Here is a 22,626-nt window from a genome sequence, read left to right on the forward strand (position 1 = left end):
AGGGTTGTACCACAATTTACTTCCTATACCTTCCCACCAGTGCCTCTGCCACCTTTAACCATGTGTGCCTTTTAACCCTCCCCACATAATAGACAGATTTGGGGGGGTGGGGGGGGGCACGGGGACACAGTGCTCTGGGCACCCCTTTTTAAGGCTCCCCCCTGACTAGAGCAGCACACTGCTGTACTGTGCTGCTTTAGAGAAACGCTCTGTGCTGCCTCTGTTACTGCACAGAAGCCGCCGGCTCTAAGACTAGCCACTGGCCACAAGTTACAAGATCAGCTGCTTAGGATTTCTGTTGCAACTGCTGGTGTCTTACTGCAGCACAGTGGCACTGCACCTGCCATTGCTGCGGTCACAGTGTCACCAACCACATCCCAAGGAACCCACCACTACCTGTGAGGGAAGCTCAGATGACTCCCATTGGTGACTATTGTGCTCTGCTGCAATGAGTGATGGCATTGCCGTCACTGCTGCAGTACAGGCAGCTGAGTCCTGAACACTGCTCACAGGAGAGGTGGGCCAGAGGATTTGGTGTGGGCCTCCCTGTCTTAAGTGCCCCGGGCCCCCCAAAGGCTTAATCCGGCCCGGCCCAAATATGTGCCTATACCCTCTTACCCCCATGGTAGTTGGCTACGATAGATTAGACGTTGAATGGAGGACCAATAGCATTCAATGTCACAAAACTGAACCTAAGGATAGCAGGTAATTTTTGAATACTTTCAGAGAGTACAGGATCCATGGTTCATTGTATATCTATTTATTTATCTATATAAAAATATGTCCTGCAGGCAAGTCTGATTGTATGTGTGAGGTCTGATGGGGTGCAGGGAGATCTGGGGGACATAAGAGAGCTCACAGGGGATTCTGGTGGGCATCAGTGTCATGGAGAGAGCTTCATAGCATGTGTCTGCTCTGGGTCCAGGGCTCAATGCCACATTGCAGAATACACCAGTCCTTTGGGGATGCATGGGACTGATGAGAGGGGGTCCCTACCTTTTTTTTATACTGGGACCCACAATTTCTGATTGCAGCCATAGGGCCACCACTTTAAAATCTGCCATTGCTAGGGAGACTGAACAGACCTAGCCAGAGAGAAGGAACTGCGAGGCCACATGAACAGTGTAAGTATGGGAAGGGGGTATGGAATGGCATGGGGCGGGTGGAACTGTTGATGGCGAGTGCTACTGTGCACATTCCATATTGGCTCCTTCAGGGAGGCTTCAATCCCCACCCAAGAAGTGTATCATGTTTGGCTATTGTAATGAAAGTAAAGGTTACAAAGGTTACTATGGAATCCAAGTTCCCGATAGCTTGACAAGTCAAAAGATGGCATATTTAAAGAAACAAAACAAATTACAGAAAAGCTGGAATTTGAAATGCAGAGCAAATATGTGTCACTGGATATGCCAGTAGCTGGAGAGATATCTGAAAAAGAAGCTAGCAGTGTGGAAATCCAACAGCTGAAAATAAATTCTACAAGATCAAATATTGGAAAAACCAAATACTATGAGGAATTAGCAAAAATTGTATTCAGTGAACCTCAGGACATCCAGAAACCAAGGCCATGGTCTGACTGGTGTGAGTGGAAATTCAAAATAGGCAAAGAGACTTTGCATAAATCAAGTGTCACAAATGTGAAAGACATTGACAACCATGAACATGACAGCATTCCTGAGTTCATGAGGAAAGAAACTGTTTAAATGGTCCATGAGAGGATACAATAAGAGGAGTCTTACTGATGTATCTACCAAGAAAAGTGGGCTAGAACCATTTGAAATATTGATGTTTTCTTGCTTGTCTAACAGGAAGTTTTTACAGGTTGCTACAAGGAAGCTGAAAGTAAATGTTTGTTTAACATGGAGAAGCTTGTAGCAAGGGGGATGTTGAAGCAAGATAGTTCTACTAGGCATACTCCATATTGGCTCCTTTAGGAAGGCTTCAATCGTTACCCAAGATGTCCAACATCGGTACATCTGCGCAAGCATGGCACCATCTTATTACTTTGTTAGAGCTACGCAGTGGGACATGGACATATTCCATTTAGCTGAAATTACCGTCATTCATCCTACTATAAAACCGCTTGCATCCTGCACCTATACCCACATACAGTCACCGGTTGGTGCCCTGTAGGCAATGCTTCACTCCAGCTCTGCTCCATGCAGAAAGTTTGTGTATGTGACGTGTAACTGTGAGTGCGGCTGTACAAATCACATGAAGGGAGGCTACAATGGGGGAGCGGATAATAGGCAGATTACCCTTACTGTATGGTATTTTCTTATACTGGAATTGTGACAGATATTATTAACACATCAGCTAACGTACCTTTATGGAGGATTATCTCTTATGGATACAGGATTGCTAGTGCAACGATATGCAATGGGGATGACTGATGATGATGACTGATTCCACTACTTAGCTGCAAAATCACCGGGTTGTCACAACAGGCCCAATTAGGAAACATTGAATGTTCTTATGTGTAGAGGTGATCCATTTTAAAAGATGTTGAAATGTGAGAGTTGGTTTTGGGGACACCGCACATACACTCTGCCTAATGCCCCTCTCCGTGGCCTTACAAATGGCAGAGAAATAGCACCTTGCCAACTGTCTCTCTTAGAAGGGAACATTATTTATGGCTTTGAAACTTAAGTACCGTTATACTACTCAGCTGCCGGCTTCAGTCAGAAAGTACCTTCTCCTACATGTCACGTGCACTAACCAGGGATGTATGTGACATATAAGGGAGCATATACCAGTGGCAGAACTTCCTAGGAACTCTATAAGCCTGTGTTTGATTCCCCCCCCCCTCCCCCAGCCACGCCCCCTCCACTTGGATAAGACAGCCCAAGATGTGTTTTTTTGAAGAGCCCCAAATTTGCAAAGGCGATCTCTGCTTGTGGAAGTGGCTATATTAGCTCTTATAGCTCCACCCAATACAATATTTTTAATTTTGATGGTGAAACACTGGCTAATATTAGAGCCAGATTTACTTACACATATATGATTTGGTGGTAAGTTTTGACTATAAAAAAAATTAGAATAATACAAAGTTGATATAAATAATACAAAGTTGATATTTATAAGTTGTAAATATCATCTTTGCATTATTCTAATAATTTTTGTAGTCAAAACTCAGGATTATACTGGAGTATGACAGATGAGGGAGGCTCTGCGTACTTTGACTGTACGTCATTGGAGCTGTATTCCCCTTTTCCTTTAACTTAACTGTTGTTGTTGTTGTTGTTGTTGTTGTTTTTTTAATAGATTTAAACAATAAAAATATGAAATATATAGAAATAAAAGGATAATGATACCTATAGTGCATGTGTTTAAAAAAAGTAATACATATTTCAAATTATATTGTAACTCTTTAAATACTAATATTTAAGTTCTATGTTAAGAAAAACAATTTTTTTATTGTTTTTAGAATACATATACTTATATAGTAATGTGCAAAATATACCCACTTTCATTAATTGCTGCAATGTTAGTAATTTACCATGAAGACTTTCACAGCAATAAACAGCAGTACGATTTTCTGTAAAAAAACAATCTAAGGATGATTAGCTAATTCAGACTCATATGACTAGTGTATGATCTGAAGGCAGATAACCAGACAAAGTCCCCTTTCAGGAACTATAACATCTCTTGTAGTCAGATAAAAGGCTTTAAATAATCCTTTAAATTTTGAAAATCAATCAGAAGTGAAAGCCGAATTACTTAATCTACTGACCAGTTTAATAACATCACTAATTTTAAGCCTGAAGCCACAATCATGTCTCACTCATTTTTGTAAAGTTTTTACATGTCATTGAGCAAAACATATCTGATTACTTACGTTAAGAAAATATTATTTCATCTAGCATTTTTTTTTTTTTTACTAATTATAAACATTTTGCTAATAACTGGTTACGATTTTGTCTTTATTGTTTTGTGGGTAAGTTACAATATTGCATGTTACTTTAATTTTGGAGTATTTCAGTATTCAGTGCTACTTACACTTTAGTTGGGTACACACCATGCATCATTACACAACCCAGTGACGTAACGATACATTGCATACAGCATACACCTTCAACAATCCGCCGTACAACAGTATGTGATGTACATGCTGCATATAACTACACCATGGTCAGCCGTGGAATCATCCCATTGGACATGCAGCACATCCAATAGGATGATTCAATGACAGATGGCAGGGAGCGACAGATCACGGGTACACACTGTACGATGTGTATGATATATTGTTCCAATCTGCGTTGGAATGATACATCATTTGATATACTGTATGTTATATCTATGTATCCATCTTAAAGGGTCTGTTCAACTATGTGTGAGTGCTTCCGGAAATGCTTATTGCGCCTTTGCACATTTTCCCCAACTAGCTGCCAACCAGTGAGAAGAGCTATGATGCGATCCATGTAGATCCCTCCACCTCCTCCAGCTCTCAGAGTGTGCCCACATGACCTAAAGTTGCGCATGTGCAGTATCACTGCAGGGCGGAATATTCTAATGTATACTTTCAATGCTTCTCTTTAAAAGGAAAGGTTTTAGTCTTGATAGGGACAGCTGCTTATTATAAGAGCATCTATTCCAGCACAGAAGCAATGATAAATTGCTCCAGTATTTAAGGTTTTGTCATTGCAAATGAAAATTGAGTTTTATCGGAAAGGTGCGTACTCAATACAAAATCATTGTAAATAGGCCCCATCATGATTACATTTAATCTGCCAGTCGTTACTAAACAGTAATGTATATTGTGTACAGGCCCGGTGCAAGGACTCTGCACCCTAGGCAAATCTTCAGTCTAGTGCCCCCTAACATGCAACCCCCCACCAGCACCTCTCGGAGGGGAGATGCAGGTGGCCACTAGGTGGGCTGGGGTGAATTACATCATTATATATATATATATATATATATATATATACAGAGAAAAGGGACAACACTCAAGGACTTTTAAAGTGATAAAATATATTGTAAACAAGTGACAAAATGTAGTCACTCTGTTCACAGTATACTTTCACTTTAAAGGTCCTTGAGTGCTGTCTATTCTTTATATACTATATAATAATGTATATAGAGTCTGGTGTGGGTATTTAGTTAGGGCTGGGTACGAGATGCCGCTGGTCAGAATACCGACAGCAGAATCACGACCACAATAATACAGACATTTTGAATTAAATCAATTAACCTTACCCTAACCCTCCCTCCCCGCAGCCTAACCCTCCCCCTCATATTAACATTCAGGATACCTGCTGTCTCTTTAATTGCATGTGCGTATACATAAATATATACGCACAAACATATATTTGTATGCTCCTTATTGTGTTCCAATCACCCATCTGTAAATTCATTACTAATCCGCATACAGACACATCCTTCAGATTTTTGGTAGATGAATTCAATGGTGCCTTCCAGTGACTGGCGCCCCTAGGCAGCCGCCTAAAGCTGCCTAATGGTAGAGCTGGCCCTGATTGTGTATAGCCATTGTTTCATGGCCTATGTTTTCTGTTAAAGTGCACTTCCTTCAATTCAACTTCATACCTGCCAACTAAGGGAAAATCAGGGCAAAATGGGACACACCTTCTTTGTCCCAAAACGATCTACCAAAATTGAATCACCCAAACCACACCTATTCTGTGGGAGATAGCACTAATGTTCCGGTAAGTCCAGACTCTTCCAACTGCTGAAAACCAGAATTATCTTTGGAAAATCTAGATTTTTGTCAGGTATGCATTTTATTAGATTGCAGCAGATCAATTCAAGAAAAAGAGTGATGTCCCAGAAGCTGCATTCTCCTGCATACTGATGGAAACCACAAAACGGGGCTTATGTATGCAGCAGGACAGGGACATGTTAATATAGGGGGTCATTCTGACCCAATCGCACACTGCAGTTTATCACAGCGGTGCGATCAGGTCAGAACTGCGCATGCGCCGGTGCCACAGTGCGCCGACGCATGCCAAACAGCCAAATGCCATTGTGCCGCTACGATCACCTCTGCCTGATTGACAGGCAGAGGCGGTCACTGGGCGGGGGGGCGGAATGGCGGCGTTTGTCCGCCGTTTCGTGGGCGTGGTCCGGCCAATGCAGGCGTGGCCAGACCGAGCGGGGGGAGGGCCGCAGCAGCTGCGTGATGTCACACACAGCCGCTGCGGGCCGGGGAGAGATGAGTAGCTTCCGGCCAGCACGCTAAAGCTGCGCTGGTCGGGAGCTACTCTTGAAGTGCAAAGGCATCGCCGCTGTGCGATGCCTTTGCACTTCTGTGGGGGTGGCCGGCACTGACATGCGGGCCAGGATAGCCCTGTGCTGGGCATCCCCTGCATGTCAGTGTGAATGATCGTAGATCTCGGAATGACCCCCATTATTGGCTGTAGAAAAGTCTCTGGAAAGAGAAACCCAAATAGTGATTCAGCAAGGAAGGAAGGAATAGAATTGATGGAAACAGGACATACCAAGCTATTTAATTGTCTGTAGCCTGCATATGTCTGCTAACCTAAAACACACATGCAGCACGTTCAAGCCTTACCTTTAAATTCAGTGTTAGTTAGAAGCTTTCCATTGCGCAAATAGTTTTGTAGTCCAGCCAGGTCCTCAACATCACCTTTAGCAACAGCATTGAATATTCTGTCTCTTGTGTAGACATCTTTGGGGTCACAGTCAGGGATTCTGTTAATAAAACATTACTGAATTTAGACCATAAGATGGTAATGTACTGCCATGTACAATGCACAAAGATCACGGTTGGTAAGTATAATGGTTAGCATCAGAGCCGGCCCTAACCAATATGATGCCCTAGGCAAGATTTAGGCTGGTGCCCCCTAGCACCACCACTTGTTCTGCCTCTGACCCTGCGCCTGTTTCCCAGCACCATCACCTCTCATCCATAACAGTCCTTATTTTGGTGTTCTTACCCCTATATTTTAAATAGGAACAGTGTGCACATTCGGCACACAACATTAGACCACACTGTAGTGCCCTTTCTATACATTACGCCACACAGTAAGCACCTTATATACATAATGCCACACATTAGTAATGCCTTTATACAAATAATACCACACAGTAATGCCCCTTACATATATGACAAACATTATTAATGTCCTTATAAACATAATGCACCTTACACATTATGCCAACCTTTTTTTAATGCCCTTATACACATAATGTCCCTAACACATATGCCACACAGTATTAATGCCCTTATACACAAAATGACAAACATAGTGCCCCTTACACATTTGCCGTACATTATTAATGCATTTAAACATGACACACATAATGCCCCTTACACATATGCTGCACATTATTAATGCCCTTATACACATAATGACACACATAGTGCCCCTTACACTTATGCCAAACACTATTGCACAACCAACCCACTTGCACACAGCACTCACATGGCCACTAACACGGTGACCTCTGCCTCTGTTTGGATACAGATGTGTCCACATACATCTTGCCTCAATACGCCATACAGCAGGAGATGCCTTGTATGAGTCAGCTGGCAGCCCTGCTAACGCCAGGCTCCTTTTTGATGAAAATGCATCTTATTTCCATTGCTATGTGGCAAAACTGCACAAGCAGCTTCTGCTGATTAAAATGATATGCGGCATGCCTATATTCTGTGTGCGCCCGTCGCTGTATCTGCATATGAAATGCTACGTTACAGTAATTTCCAGGAATACATTGTAACATAGCATTTCAAATGCAGATACAGCAGCAGTCACACACAGAACATAGGCATGCCGCATATCATTTTAATCAGCAGAAGCTGCTTGTGCCCCTAGGCATTTGCCTAATTTGCCTATGCCTAGGGTCGGCTCTGGTTAGCATTACCACTTCACACCACTGAGGTCCTGAGATCGATTCCACCACAGCACTGTGTGAAGTTTGTATTCTCTTTGTGTGCTTGTGTGGGTTTTCTCCAGGTACTCCAGGCTTCCTCCCACAATCCAAAAATATACTGGTAAGTTAACTGGCTCCCAACAAAAATGAACCTTAGTGTATATTTGCGTGTGTACATGTGGTAGAGAATATAAATGCCAAACTCCACTGGGACATGGACTGATGTGAATGGCCAAATGGGTCTATTCATGAAACAGTGCAAAGTGTGGAGAAGTGAGCCAGTGGAGAAGTTGTCCATGGCATCCAATCAGCTGCTACGTATAATTTTATAGAATGCACTTTTTAAATGTGACCTCAACACTGATTGGTTTCCATGGGCATCTTCTCCACTTCTTCCATGGGCATCTACTCCACTGTTTTCATTGTTTCATGAATAGACCCTATTATCTCTAAAGCTCTGTGGAATATTTGAGCGCTATATATTAACTGATAATAAATAAGCAAATTGCTCCTGAATAGATGTGTACTTTCATTGCATAAAACAGATTTTGTTCTGCTGCAACCTCAGGGTAGATATGACCTATAAAAATGCTGGTAGGCAACAATACCCAACTACAACACACTCCCTTGTCTATGCTTCACACAAATCCTTATTCTTATGTTTGTTTTAGCATCCAGTGTCTGGCACACCTATAATATGTAACAAGAAATTATGGTGGAAGAACCAAATATAGCTGGAATGCTCGTTTTGCTAAGGATGTTTCTCTGCTTCACTGTTCCATGGAAAATGTGAACTGTGTAATAATTTAAAGACTTTGGGGGGAATTCAAATGTTTGAAAAGTCAGTTGGGTGTCTGTTTTTTTCCTATCTAAAGGCCCGTACACACTGGTCGATGTATCGGCCGTTCTCTTGAACGGCCGATACATCGCGGGACCGTCGGCCAGTGTGTACGGGCAATACGTCTGTGAACTTCGTCGTTCACAGACGTATCTCGTCGGCCGCGCAGCACAGCCGACAGCCAATATATCTAACGATATATTGGCCCGTCGCTGTGTGTGTACGGGGCGGTCGTCCGACCGCCCGTACACATGCTGCGGCGGCCGGCGGTGATTGACAGGTGAACTGGGCGGGCGCGAGCGCCCGCCCGCCCAGTTCATGACGTCAGTCCCCCGACGGATCGGGCTGTGTGTACGGATCGTACATAGATATATTTGCAGATCAATTGATCTGCAGATATATCTAATAGTGTGTACCCACCTTAATAGACAGGAAAAAAACAGGCATCCAACTGACTTTATAAACATTTGAAATCCCCCCATTTTGTGGATCTGATCACACCAGGTTGAGTCATCAATACACTTAATGTAGAGTATACAACTCAGAGCTTATTTCTATTAGGAAATCAGACACCAAATAATGGGGCTAGCCTAATTTTCTCTACACCAGAATTAGACCACATTGAGTTATTTCATTTTCTGCCACAGGCTCCCACCAGTGTTAAGCCCAGTACTCACGGGCCGATCAAGGAGAGATGCGTGCTGAGCGAACCGCTCAGCACACATCTCTCCTGCCGCTCAGCACAGCGCGATCTGTGCTGAGCGTGCGGGGGGAGACGGGGGGGCCGCTCACTTCACCCAGCGGGTGAAGTGAGCGACCCGCTAGATTGGCCTGCATGCAGGCCAATCTAGCAGCGGCGATAGCGATGTGCGGGGCCGCGCATCGCTATCGCCGAGGGGGCTACACACGGAGCGATCCTGCCGATATTCTAAGCAATCTAGTCAGATTGCTTAGAATATCGCTCCGTGAGTACCCCCCTTAAGTAAACTAGGGGAGAGCGAGTAGCTCAGTGGCTAAAGCTGTTGCTCATGTAACAATGACACTATGTGGGGATATCAATTGCTGGCGACGGGCGAATTCCTACGACATCCACCGCATTTTAGCCACCACTCCCCATTTCCTCCTACCTTAACGTAAGGAAGAGGCTACTGCCAGCTATGACAGTGACAGTGGTGGCAAGAGAAGGACTTGGACGGTACAAAAGGCCCTCATTCAAACCTGGTCGCAAGCAGGTGATTTTTGCACTGCTGAGACCAGATAATCGCCGCCTACAGGGGGAGGGGGTAATCGGTGTGCAGAGGTGCGAATAAATGTGCAGAGAGCTGCACAAACAAAAGTTTGTGCAGTCTCTGCACAGCCCAGGACTTACTCAGCCGCTGCGACAATCCAGACCGATGCTGACGTCTGAAACCCTCCTTCCAAACGGCTGGGCACGCCTGCATTCTCCCGGACACTCCTTAAAAATGGTCAGTTGCCACCGACAAATGGCCTCTTCCTATCCATCTTCTTGTGATCGCCGCTGCAATCGCTTTATTCGTAAAATCCATCGCTGTCCAGTGATCCCCGTCGCCGGTGGCCGACGCGCCTGCGCATTGCGGAGCATACTCATGCGCAGTTCAGACCCTATCGCACCGCTGTAAAAAAAGCTAGTGTGCAATCGGGTCTGAATGAGGCCCAAAGTCCACAGACCTAAGCTACCATTGTGGACTAAACAATGTCATAATAATATTATGGTGAGCAGATGGAGCTCAGGCAGCATCGCTACCTAAGCTGAGCCCCAATAAGAGCTAGGTAAAAGTACTATTGCTCTTTGCTTATACCTTCTATGGGGTATGGGTCATTGGATACACACAACTTAGGTCTACAGTCATTAGGTCGACCATGGAAGGTCGACATGTATTAGGTCGACAGGGACAATATGTCGACATGGTCATTAGGTTGACATGTACTAGGTCAACAGGTCAAAATGTCGACATGAGGTTTTTGACTGTTTTTGGCGTTGTTTTCTTCGTGAAGTGACAGGGAACCCTAATTAGTGCACCGTGTCCCCTCGCATGGCTCGCTTCACTCACCATGTTTCGAGCAAGGTGCCTCACTTCGCTCGGCACAGGATACCGTTCCAATCGTAGTCCACGTGGATCGTTAAGTATGACAAAACCCAAAAAATAAAAAAAAATTGAAAAACTCATGTCGACCTTTTGACCTGTTGACCTAGTACATGTCGGCCTAATGACCATGTCGACCTATTGACCATGTCCACCTAATGCATGTCTACCTAATGCATGTGGTCGACCTAATGACTGTCGACCTAAGCTGTGTCGACCTAACGACCGTATCCCCCTTCTATGCTGCGTGCACAGCACAGACTTTTCTGTGCAGCATGAGAAAGCCAAGAAGCGGAAAACTAGGGCCCAAGATTATTCTCGCCAGTACTGACTGCTGGCAATAAACCAGTCCATTGTGTGGTTCCCGTTCTGTTACTGCTGTCTCAAGATGGCCATAAAAGTTCAAAGTCATAAAACAAAAATGCTTTGTTGTTGAAGGCATCATTGTTAAAAGGTATAATTCATGTTCAGATAGAAACACTGCATTTTCCACAGGGCTGGTGCAAATTTTAATGGTGCGATGATGCCATATTAGGATGCACCCAGGGCCGTTGAGAGCCACGCCGGGCCCTGGTAAAGGCTGTGCGAACATGGCTTATTAAGTGGGCGTTACTATGCCCTTTGGTATAAAAATATGTGAATATTAAAGAAATTGTGGGGCAGCGTGCTCTACAAGGAGGTACAGTGCCAGAGTCTTTGCTTTCTATGTGCAGAGCCATCTTCCCGATATCACCAGGAAGCTGGCGTCGGCCGGCCCCAGTACAGGTATCCTTGAGGAGGAGGGGCTAGTGGTCCTGCCCCCCACCCCCCTAGGCCTTTCCAGCAGCCCAGGTAATTTGTATCCACTCCCCCTAACTGTTGGCCCTACAATTGGGCAACTCAGTCCTTGTACATTTGGTTGAATGGATGTACACAAAAGAAGGTTTTTCTAGCGGCATTTGCATAAATCCACAGATGGGCAACCACTAATAGACGCTGCTGCGTGCACTTTTAAGTGTGTCTCAGAATCAGGCCCAAAGTTCAGTATTTATTTGGTTAGTGCTACTCATCTGTGTGATGGGAAATTTCAGTACTACAATATTTACATCCTGAATGCTCATTACGGGCACACCCCGAAAAGTAAACAACATTAAAACATATCTTTTTTTCAATATACATAAGATAAAGATCACATGTGAACACAATCTAAGAACGACAAAAGTACAAAGCATGCTGGGAGTTTATTTTGATAAAATTGCTATAAATGTTTAAAAAGTACACGACAGACATGCAGCTGTTCCCTAACTGTAATTAAGAGAGCACTGTGTAAGCAACACGCAGCTTATTAAATTCACTATATGTTATATATTATGTATATATAATATAAACACACGCATATACATACATTATATATATATATATATATATATATATATATACTGTATATGTGTATGTGTATATATATATATATATATATACTAGGTGCTTCATCGCGCCCTACGGGCGCTCTTCACACCGTCGGAAGGGGCTACGCCCCCTTAACCCCTGCACGCCTTTTTGGGGTTCAATATATGGAGTATTACCTGCATTCCTAGTTTTGTTAGTGTTTGAATATTGCACAATGATAGGGCGTCCGATGGTGAAGGGGGCGTAGTCCCTTGCAACAGGAAGGGGTTTGGGGAGTGGGGACCGCGGATGGGGGAGGGGGTATGAAGGCGCTGTGGGTGGGGTAGGAGCAGGGGTGTCGCAGGTGGGGGATGGCAGCTGCAGGGCTGTTGCGGATGGAGGAGGGGTTCCGAAGGCGCTGCAGATGGGGAAGGGGTGGGTGCGGGTGTGCAGTGGATGGGGGAGGTGTCCAGGGGGCGCGGTGGGTGGGGGAGGGGTGGATGCGGGGGTAACGTGGGTGGGGGAGTGGTGGGTGCGGTGCTGTTGCGAATGGTGTAGGAGATGCGGATTGGGAAGGACCTGCTGCGTGGGTGGGGTAGGGGATCCAAAGGTGCAGCGGGCGGGGGAGAGCCAGATGCGGGTTGTGGCGGATGGGGGAGGGGCTGCTGTAGATGGGGGAGGGGTTTGGAAGACACTGCGGGTGGGGTAGGGGGTCCGAAGGCGCAGTGGGTGGGGGTGCCACGGGTGGTGGAGGGGCAGGTGCGGGGGTTTGCGGGGGATGGGGAGGGGTCCAGGGGCGCTGCAGGTGGTGGAGGGGCAGATATCAGTGCACATAGTCTCTGTGGTAGTTAGTGAGGGTTGGTGATGGTGTGAGAGGGGTGAAGGCCAGTACACAGACAGGCAGTTAGAGAGCAGGATGAGGGTGACAGGGCATAGGGAGTACTTAGCAGATATAGGGGTGGGCTACAGGTGTGATGTCACAGTGTGTGTACCTTTGCTCTCATGTGTGAGGTATGTGAGGTATATGTGAGGTATATGTGAGGTATGTGCGAGGTATGTGTGAGGTAAGGATGTGCGGGTCGTGGTGGCCACTAACCTCCAGGCTGCTGCTGTGAGATGGTGACTGCAGAGGGAGGGAGCTCAGACCCAGCAGCAATGGGTCGTGGTCAGCATTCCTTCCTGGCCCCGTTCCGCCGCACACTGTCCGCCCCGTCTGACGGGCGTCATTCCTCCATCCTGCATGGCAGCGTCAGCTGCTGTGATCGCGGAGCATAGGTAAGCGTCCGGAGCCCTGTGGGCGGGCAGGCATGGTGTTTCCCTGGAGAGGTGCGGCGCGCGTCCTTAGGCTGCAGACGGAGGGAGCTCCGGCCCAGCAGCAATGTTGATTAGTGCGTGTCCCGTCCTGGCGCTGTCCCGCTGCACATGCTCCGCACCGTTTGCCGCTGAGCATGGCAGCCCTTGTCTGTATGCTGCAGATGCTGATCTAGCGGTGCCTGAGCTAGCGCCCTCTCCCTGGGGTGTGGGTGTCAGGCGGCAGGTATGGTGTGTAGGTGGGAGAGGAGCTGCGGGCGGCGACTCGCTGCCTGCAAGTACCCTCCATATCAGCGCTGTTCCCCTCCCTGCAGATAGTGTCAGTGGCCGTGGTGTACTTTTGCTACTGGTGGCCAGGGCCGGTGCTAGGGTGTTCGGCGCCCCCCTGCAAACTATGAATTTTGCGCCTTCCCATATTCCTTTGTTGTGCATCGGGAAAAGTGGTGTGGTCTCACAACTAAGGGGCATGGCCCCACAATAGTACCCCCATTTAAAATTACGCCACAATGTAGCACAATCTTATTCATCTTATACGTAATGCCCCACCCGTAGTAGTAGCGTCCTTATACGTAATGCCCCACCCGTAGTAGTAGCGTCCATATACGTAATGCCCCCCCAATAGTAGTAGTGTCCTTATACATATTGCCCCCCCCAGTAGTAGTAGCAGTTATATGCAATGCTCCCCAACAGTAATAGTAGCGTCCTTATACATAATGTGCCCCCCCAGTAGTAGTAGCATCCTTATACATAATGCCCCCCCAGTAGTAGTAGCATCCTTATACATAATGCCCCCCCAGTAGTAGTAGCGTCCTAATACATAATGCCCCCCCAATAGTAGTAGTGTCCTTATACATAATGCCCCCCCAGTAGTAGTAGCAGTTATATGTAATGCCCCACAACAGTAATAGTAGCATCCTTATACGTAATGCCCCACCCGTAGTAGTAGCGTCCTTATACGTAATGCCCCCCAGTAGTAGTAGCAGTTATATGTAATGCCCCCCAACAGTAATAGTAGCGTCCTTATACGTAATGCCACCCCTGTAGTAGCATCCTTATACATAATGTGCCCCCAGTAGTAGTACCGTCCTTATACATAATGCCCCCCCAGTAGTAGTAGCATCCTTACATGTAATGCCCTCCCAGTAGTAGTAGCACCGTCCTTATACGTAATGTCCCACTATAGTAGTAGCGTCCTTATACGTAATGCCCCCCCATAGTAGTAGCGTCCTTATATGTAATGCCCCCCAGTATTAGTAGCCTCCTTATACGTAATGCCCCCCCTATAGTAGTAGCGTCCTTATACGTAATGTCCCACTATAGTAGTAGCGTCCTTATACGTAATGCCCCCCCATAGTAGTAGCGTCCTTATAGGTAATGCCCCCCCATAGTAGTAGCGTCCTTATACGTAATGCTCCCCCTATAGTAGTAGCGTCCTTATACGTAATGCCCCCCCATAGTAGTAGCGTCCTTATACGTAATGCCCCCCCTATAGTAGTAGCGTCCTTATACGTAATGCCCCCCCTATAGTAGTAACGTCCTTATACGTAATGCCCCCCCTATATTAGTAGCGACCTTGCATGTAATGGCCCCCTCAGCAGTGGCGTCCATAAAGTGCGCACACACAGACATACCTCACACACACACAATTCACACATATATACAAACCAGTGGTGGTTCTTGCCACGGGCAAGCGGTACTTTTGCCCGGGGCGCCGCCTTCCGGAGGGCGCCGGCGCCATCCGGAGGGCGCCGCACCAGGGCAAGAACCGCCACTGTGCCCCCCGCAGTGCCCTGCTGTGCCCCCCGCTTTGAAGGGAACCAGACGCGTAGCGTCTAGTTTCCCTTCATTGAGAGGACCATAGTTGTGCGGTGCGCGATGACGTCATCGCGCACCGCACAGCAAAGGTCCTCTCCATGAAGGGAAACTAGACGCTACGGTCTAGTTTCCCATAGTCTAGAGGACCTTTGCTGTGCGATGCGCGATGACGTCATCGCGCACCGCACAGCATAGTGGCACAGACACTAGGGGGTCATAATTGACCTCTAGTGTCTATGCTGTTCTATGGAAGAGACGTAATAACGTCTCTCCCATAGATCGAAGAGAGGAGAGCAGAAGATCGGCGCCGCCGGCGGAGGGGGTCTGGTTCAGGAACGGGGATGGTAAGTATTATTTTTATTTATTTTTATTTTTTCTTTCAGCGCGTTGACCACGCCCCCAATCGAAGCCACGCCCCCATATTTTGCCCGGGGCGCCACAAACCATAGAACCGGCCCTGATACAAACACACACACCCCCACCATATATATATACACACACACACACACACACACACACACACACACACACACACACACTATATACACACACGCACACACATTTCTCTCTCACCCTCCACTTACCAAGTCTGGCTGGCCGTCACTGCAATGCTGATTCCACCACTGTTCAGCTGTCTGGTCCCGTGTAGCTCCGCCCCTCTATTCCGTGTAGCTCCGCCCCCTTGTGACGCCGTAGCTCCGCCCCCCTTTCGGGATCCACACTGCACAGCACACAGCCCGCTGTCACAGGTGTTTGGGGGGGGGGGGGGGGGGGGAGGACAGGCACAGCAGCCGGCAGCTAGTGGCCATCCTCACCTCCTATACTGTAAGGTAGGGACTTGCACCTGACTGCTGCTGGCACTGGGTATGGGGTAGCTCTCTGCAGCAGATGCAGTTGACTCCGCCCAGCTCTGTGACTCCGCCCAGCGTTACGAGCACAGAGTCACAGATTAAGGCAAATATATAGGAGATATTCTGCCTTTTTGCATAACAAGCATAAGGGTGACGTTGCTATTTGCATTTTCCGTTGCACACAGAGAGGAAGAAGTCAATTTAAGCATAAAGGGTTAATGCATCTGAGGTCACATGAGGTTTTGGCTGCAAAAAGAACATTTTTCTGAAGCTGCTGCTGTTACCCTGGATTCCGATTGCTGACAGTGAAAGTGCCACAATTAGGACAATTATGTGATCATGTCAATGTAAATCACAGAGCAAATAAGATGTTTTTTAATGACCTGAACATATCCAAGGCAACAGTGGGAACATTTTTCAATGTAACTTTTTAAATTAGTAAGTCTAGCAAAATTTCTCTTAAAAAGTAACCCTCCTAAAAATGTTTACAAAGTACAACTTATACATAGCATATTTAGCAATAATTACCACTGTTACACTGCTACTGAGCATCCAAACATATCACACGCACAATAACAACTTGGGGTCCATGCGGAGTATGATGCAAAATGGGTGTAAGTGACAGCTAAACAAAGCGCATACAGAGTGTGTTTTATCCCATATGCATAGGTAAAGCTGGGTTCATGATGTGTTCCAGCCAGCAACTGCAGAATACGCGTCTTATTTTTACACTAATAAGGGGTCTATTTACTAAGCCTTTAAGAGGGATAAAGTGGACAGAGATAAAGTACCAGCTAGTCAGCTCCTAACTGCTGTTAGGCTGTGTTTACAAAATGACAGTTAGGAGCTGATTGGCTGGTACTTTATCTCCGTCCACTTTATCTTTCTCCAAGGCTTAGTAAATAGACCCATAGGTCACCAATATAGACACTTATGACCCTCTTGGTCCAGTGTTACAAATGCATTTATTATTAGCCATCATTTTAACTGCTAAACCCTCTATAATAATACAGTGCAAACAACTCCTCATGATGCATACTTTAAAAAAAAAAAAAACCAAAAATATAATTGCTTAAACATGCTCTCAAAAGAAAATGTAATATTCTAGGTGCTGAGAAAGCGCCAATCAGTATCAGGGCAGCACTCACAATCAGCCAATCACAGTCAGTTCAGCTGTGATAGCAACTGTAATCATCATCATCAGCAACAGCACCAGCTACAGACCACTGCAAATGATCTGACTTTCCCAGTTGTATCTCAGGGGTCTATGTACTAAGCCTTGGATGGAGATAAAGTGGCTGGAGATAAAGTACCAACCAATCACCTCCTGTCATTTTTCAAACACAGCCTGTGGCATGGCAGTTAGGAGCTGATTGGCCAGTATGCCAACCGCCAGTATACCGGCAGCGGCGGGGTGAGCGCTAGAAAGCCCCTTGCGGGCTCACTGCACTGGCTACACTGCGGGCACAGTGGCTCGCCACAGGTTATATCTATGGGTGTCAAAAAACAGCCTGTCTCGCCGGTATTCCAGTGCCGTCATTGTACAGCTGTTCTGGATTTCGGCATCGGCATTGTGATCACCGGGATCCCGTGCAGCGGTATCTTAACCGCTTCCCACATGCCCTTCCTGTATTAGGTCTTGGTGAGAATAGCCCAATTCTGCCTCACTGACACCATGCAGGAGATATTTGGAAATGGCTCTGTTTAAAACCTGCATGGCCAAATATACATTCGCACAATGGGGGTAATTCAGACCTGATCGCTCGCTAGCGGTTTTTGCAGTGCTGCGATCAGGTCAGAATCGCACGGGTACAAAGTGGATCGCTGCTGTGCGATGGGTTTTACGAAGAATCCATTCGCACAGCCGATCGCAAGCAGATTGACAGGAAGAAGGCGTTTGTGGGTGTCAACTGACCATTTTCAGGGAGTGGTTGGAAAAACGCAGGTGTGTCCAAGCGTTTGCAGGGTGGATGTCTGACGTCAATTCCGACCCCGGACAAGCTAAAGTGATCGCAGCTGCTGAGTAAGTTCTGGGCAACTGAGAAACTGCACGAGATCTTTTTGTACCACTCGGCTGCACATGCGATTGCACACTTGCACAGATAAAATACACTCCCCGGTGGGCGGCAACTATGCAAATGCAGGACTGCAAAAAACAGCTAGCGAGCGATCAGGTCTGAATTAGCCCCAATGTTCAAAGCTTGCGCACAATGATTTAACACAAGTTACGCCACGCCAACTGGTGTAGCCTCACCCTGCATCAGCCCCAATGTATAAACTTACTTGGCTCCGTTGCCCTGTACTGCAGGTAAAAAATCTAAAGAGAATCCAATGGTAGGACGAAAATTGTCACTTTCTTTCTGGATTGACGAGTCCATTGGGGGTTTCTTCTCTCTCTTTCCATCCTTATCTCCCTTACTAAAGGCAGCAAGTGTGTCCTTGTCATGCACTTCCAGGGAGAATCCACGTTTAGGAGAATCCGAGTCCTCAGAGTCAGAATGAGACATGGTGTCTTCCAGAAATGCTGCAATATGTCTAGAGGGATCTAGGTAGAGAAGCAATCCACATCTACTGCTGATACCTGGAGCACAGAGAGAGTGTTTGCATTAGACAGGGAGGACAGAATGAACTACAGTTCTGTGTTTACTTACCCTACCTGTCAGCCAGCTGCATATTATACAGCAGACGGCAGGTGTATACATAAGCAAATTAATACTTGCATGATGTTTATGAAGACGTTTATTGGGCCTATACTGCAGGAGGTATTTCATACATTGTATCCTGGTAAATAACATTCTATATAGGAACAACATTATAAAATAGAATGACCGTGATAGTTATTTACAATATTTATTTAAAAAACTTAAACATGTGTGACGCCCTGACAGGGTTCAGAATCAGGGTCATAGAGAGTAATGACGTTCCTGAGCCATGCTCTCCTGAAAATAAAGAGTACATAAGGAGGGCTTTCTTCCCCCTACACAACTGGTTCAGGCCCTTGCCTGGCCCCTAAAACAAGTCTTCTGCCGCTCCTCCAGATTCTCAGACTTGAACCATGATTGATGCCCATGTATGGAAAAATGTAAATATTCATCTCAGGCAGGCTGCCCTACTGTCAGATTTACAACTTACTGTGATCGATCGGCTTGATACCGTATGCCTGATGTATTACATGCATGGCACTTTGTATGAAGCAGACAAAACAGGTCAGGTCCGCATAGGGAGTCTAGAAAGCCACAGTTTCAGTCAGTCAAGCAACAAGTACTCCAGGTGACCTTGTCCACAGTGGACTTAGTGCTACCCTATATATGAGCGGCTGCTGACATCCTTGGAGCACAGAAAGAAGAAAACAGTAGTGAATATTAAAGAAAGGGGTCTATTTACTAAACCTTGGATCGAGATAAAGTGAACGGAGATAAAGTACCAGCTAATCAGCTCCTAACTGCCATGTCATAGGCTGAGTTTGAAAAATGACAGATATGAGCTGATTGGCTGGTACTTTATCTCCGTTCACTTTATCTTCATCCAAGGCTAAATAAATAGAACCTTATTCTAAAATAATATAAGTGATAAAATAACACTTACTTACTGTACCTGAAATGCTAAAGAAAGCCCCTAAGTTCTGGTTAGGTGATGATTCAATTAGGGGCAATGCCGGTGATGTGCCATTCTAGAATGGCACATCGCATCTGTCTACATCTCCTATTTTTCTTTTCATCCCATAAAAGTGCACATTAGTGTTGTAAATAGCACCATAGTGTGCAAACGTGCTCAACTGTACCTTGATTGCCTCTAATTGAATTGATGCCAATGAGAAAGTGGAAACAAAGAGCTTCACATGGACTTCCCCAATAATAGATATGGACTAAAACACAGATTTACCAGACCCTAAAGAATAGAACTATTCTGTAACTACAGAATTAAACTACAGTAAAAAGATGAGATGGACAGTCAATAGATCGACCCCAAATGGTTGACAGGGTCAAAAGGTCATCTGTAGAAAAGGTCAACAAGTACAAAAGGTTAACAGGGTTAAAAGGTCCACATAAAAATGGCTGACACTTTTTTTGTGGTCTTTTATATGTTTCACCATATCTCAGCCAAATTAGTGGAAACATGTACCCTTGCGTGCTTGCTTCACTCGCCATGCTTTGGGTAAGATTACTATTCCCAATTGTAGTCCACGTGGATGGTAAATGATGAAAAAGTTGAAAAAAAAAAAACTTGTGTTGACCATATGTGTGTTGACCATTTTCATGTCAACCTTTTGAACCTGTTGACCTTTTGAACCTGTCGACCTTAAGCACTGTTTACCTTTTACCTGTCAACCTTTTGACCTTTTGCATGTTGACCATTTAGGGTCAACCTATTGGCTGTTTATCTTTTTACTTTAGATTTATCAATCAAAGCATGGGGAAATGTTGGACCATCCTCATTTGGCCCCACACGGCTCTTCGGAGTATGTGCAGTGGCCATGCATTTTGCAGCGAAGGCCAAAACTGGATTTACTGTGATGTAACCAGACCTCAAGCTTCATGAGGAATACTATTCTAATACTATACTATTACTTTGCGCTGCCCATACTTTGGGTTATTTGCTATGCCAAACATTTCTTATGTTTATTTGTGACGCCCTTTAATAAGATACTAACATAATCTGGACTATACAAGTGTTACTAAATTGGTATTTGCGATAGCACATGCACGAGAATCCTATTACTATTTGTTTGTTTGTTGGTGTTTCTTATAAATAATGTAGTTGGTAAATAAAATGCTAAAAACCCTTTAAACAAATAGCACTTGAATGACTACAGATACTAATATTTCAGACATCCAACATGTATGGTTTGTGGCTATAACTGAAAGCTGTGTACCATATTTATCTCCAAATTCTTTATTACTGTTTTATTGATGTGATTTGGACTATTACACAATCATCTTGCTAACAGCACTAACTGCTTATCTGCAAGGACTTCAGCTAATACACAATTGTGCTACAATGAATACAATGTCTAGAATACCATAAAACAGTTGTGCCTGGCTTAACATTATCATAAAGTACCATATGTGATTGTGACTTTATAAACCTCACTGATCAGTAGGGAACACTTTATTGAAGCATATGATGCATAAATAGGTGTGATTGTACACTGATTGTGTTACTTTTTATGTTCCACCTTATAATTTGTGGGAAACAGGTGGCTATACATAAAGGTATTGTAATTACTGAGGCAATTTCCTATGTAAAACATGAGATCTACATGTACTACATGTTCTGTTGCCCTTTGACCTCCTGGTGATGAAGGGAAGTTGTCAAAAACTCTAGTCAGTGATAACAACATACTGTATCGGCCATATCTGGTCATGCTCTTAGTCAGCTACAGTATCTAGTCATCACTATGGAAAACTGGCAGGAAATTAACTTTAACCCTGTGAGATCTCTAATGCATTAAATGGAATCCTAACATAAAGGAGTGATGATGAGTGAGTACTACAGCTTGTGTGAGGTAACTCTGCTAAGTACAGTGCGCTCACGTTAATGGGGCTCATGCAGACCTGCTAGACAGCAGGTACAAATTTATGCTGCTAACCAGGCACATATGCTACTAATGTGAGGCTATACACATCTAGAGGGGTGGTATTCAGTATGCCGGGTACATGACTCAGTACACGGGCATAAATACACTATTATTAAGTCATTTTTTACACATATTTTGTAGAGATGAGCGGGTTCGGTTCCTCGGAATCCGAACCCGCCCGAACTTCAGCTTTTTTTACACGGATCCGAGCGACTCGGATCTTCCCGCCTTGCTCGGTTAACCCGAGCGCGCCCGAACGTCATCATGACGCTGTCGGATTCTCGCGAGGCTCGGATTCTATCGCGAGACTCGGATTCTATATAAGGAGCCGCGCGTCGCCGCCATTTTACACGTGCATTGAGATTGATAGTGAGAGGACGTGGCTGGCGTCCTCTCCGTTTAGAGAAGAAATAGATAGGAGAGTGAGAGTGAGACAGTGACACTTCATTTACTGGAGCTTAGGAGGAGTACTCAGACAGAGAGTGCAGAATTTTGCTGATAGTATTAGTTAGTTATACTAGTGACAGAGTGAGACAGTGACACATCATTTACTGGAGCTTAGGAGGAGTACTCAGACAGAGCGTGCAGAATTTTGCTGATAGTATTAGTTAGTTATACTAGTGACTGACCAGTGACCACCAGTGCAGTTTTATATTATTTAATATAATCCGTTCTCTGCCTGAAAAAACGATACACAGTGACTCAGTCACATACCATATCTGTGCTCAGCCCAGTGTGCTGCTGCATCATCTATGTATAATATCTGACTGTGCTCACACAGCTTAATTGTGGGGGAGACTGGGGAGCAGTTAGGTTATAGCAGGAGCCAGGAGTACATATTAAAATTAAACAGTGCACACTTTTTTTCTGCAGGAGTGCCACTGCCAGTGTGACTGACCAGTGACCTGACCA

At 45.4% G+C, this 22,626-nt stretch overlaps 1 protein-coding gene across 3 annotated transcripts in view; it reads right to left on the reverse strand.

Annotated features, from left to right (window-relative positions):
• LOC135049881 (transient receptor potential cation channel subfamily V member 1-like) overlaps positions 1–22,626 on the reverse strand; it is a 123,651-nt gene that overhangs the window by 76,755 nt on the left and 24,270 nt on the right. For all 3 annotated transcript variants that reach the window (XM_063955835.1, XM_063955837.1, XM_063955836.1), the window contains exons 2-3: positions 18,420–18,717; positions 6,530–6,669 (exon numbers count right to left, since the gene is read on the reverse strand). In XM_063955835.1, the coding sequence (XP_063811905.1) occupies positions 6,530–6,669; positions 18,420–18,717 (438 nt within the window). The remainder of the gene's footprint in view (positions 1–6,529; positions 6,670–18,419; positions 18,718–22,626) is intronic.

The sequence above is a fragment of the Pseudophryne corroboree genome, chromosome 2 (assembly GCF_028390025.1).
Source record: "Pseudophryne corroboree isolate aPseCor3 chromosome 2, aPseCor3.hap2, whole genome shotgun sequence".
In the NCBI taxonomy this organism is placed as follows: Eukaryota; Metazoa; Chordata; class Amphibia; order Anura; family Myobatrachidae; genus Pseudophryne; species Pseudophryne corroboree.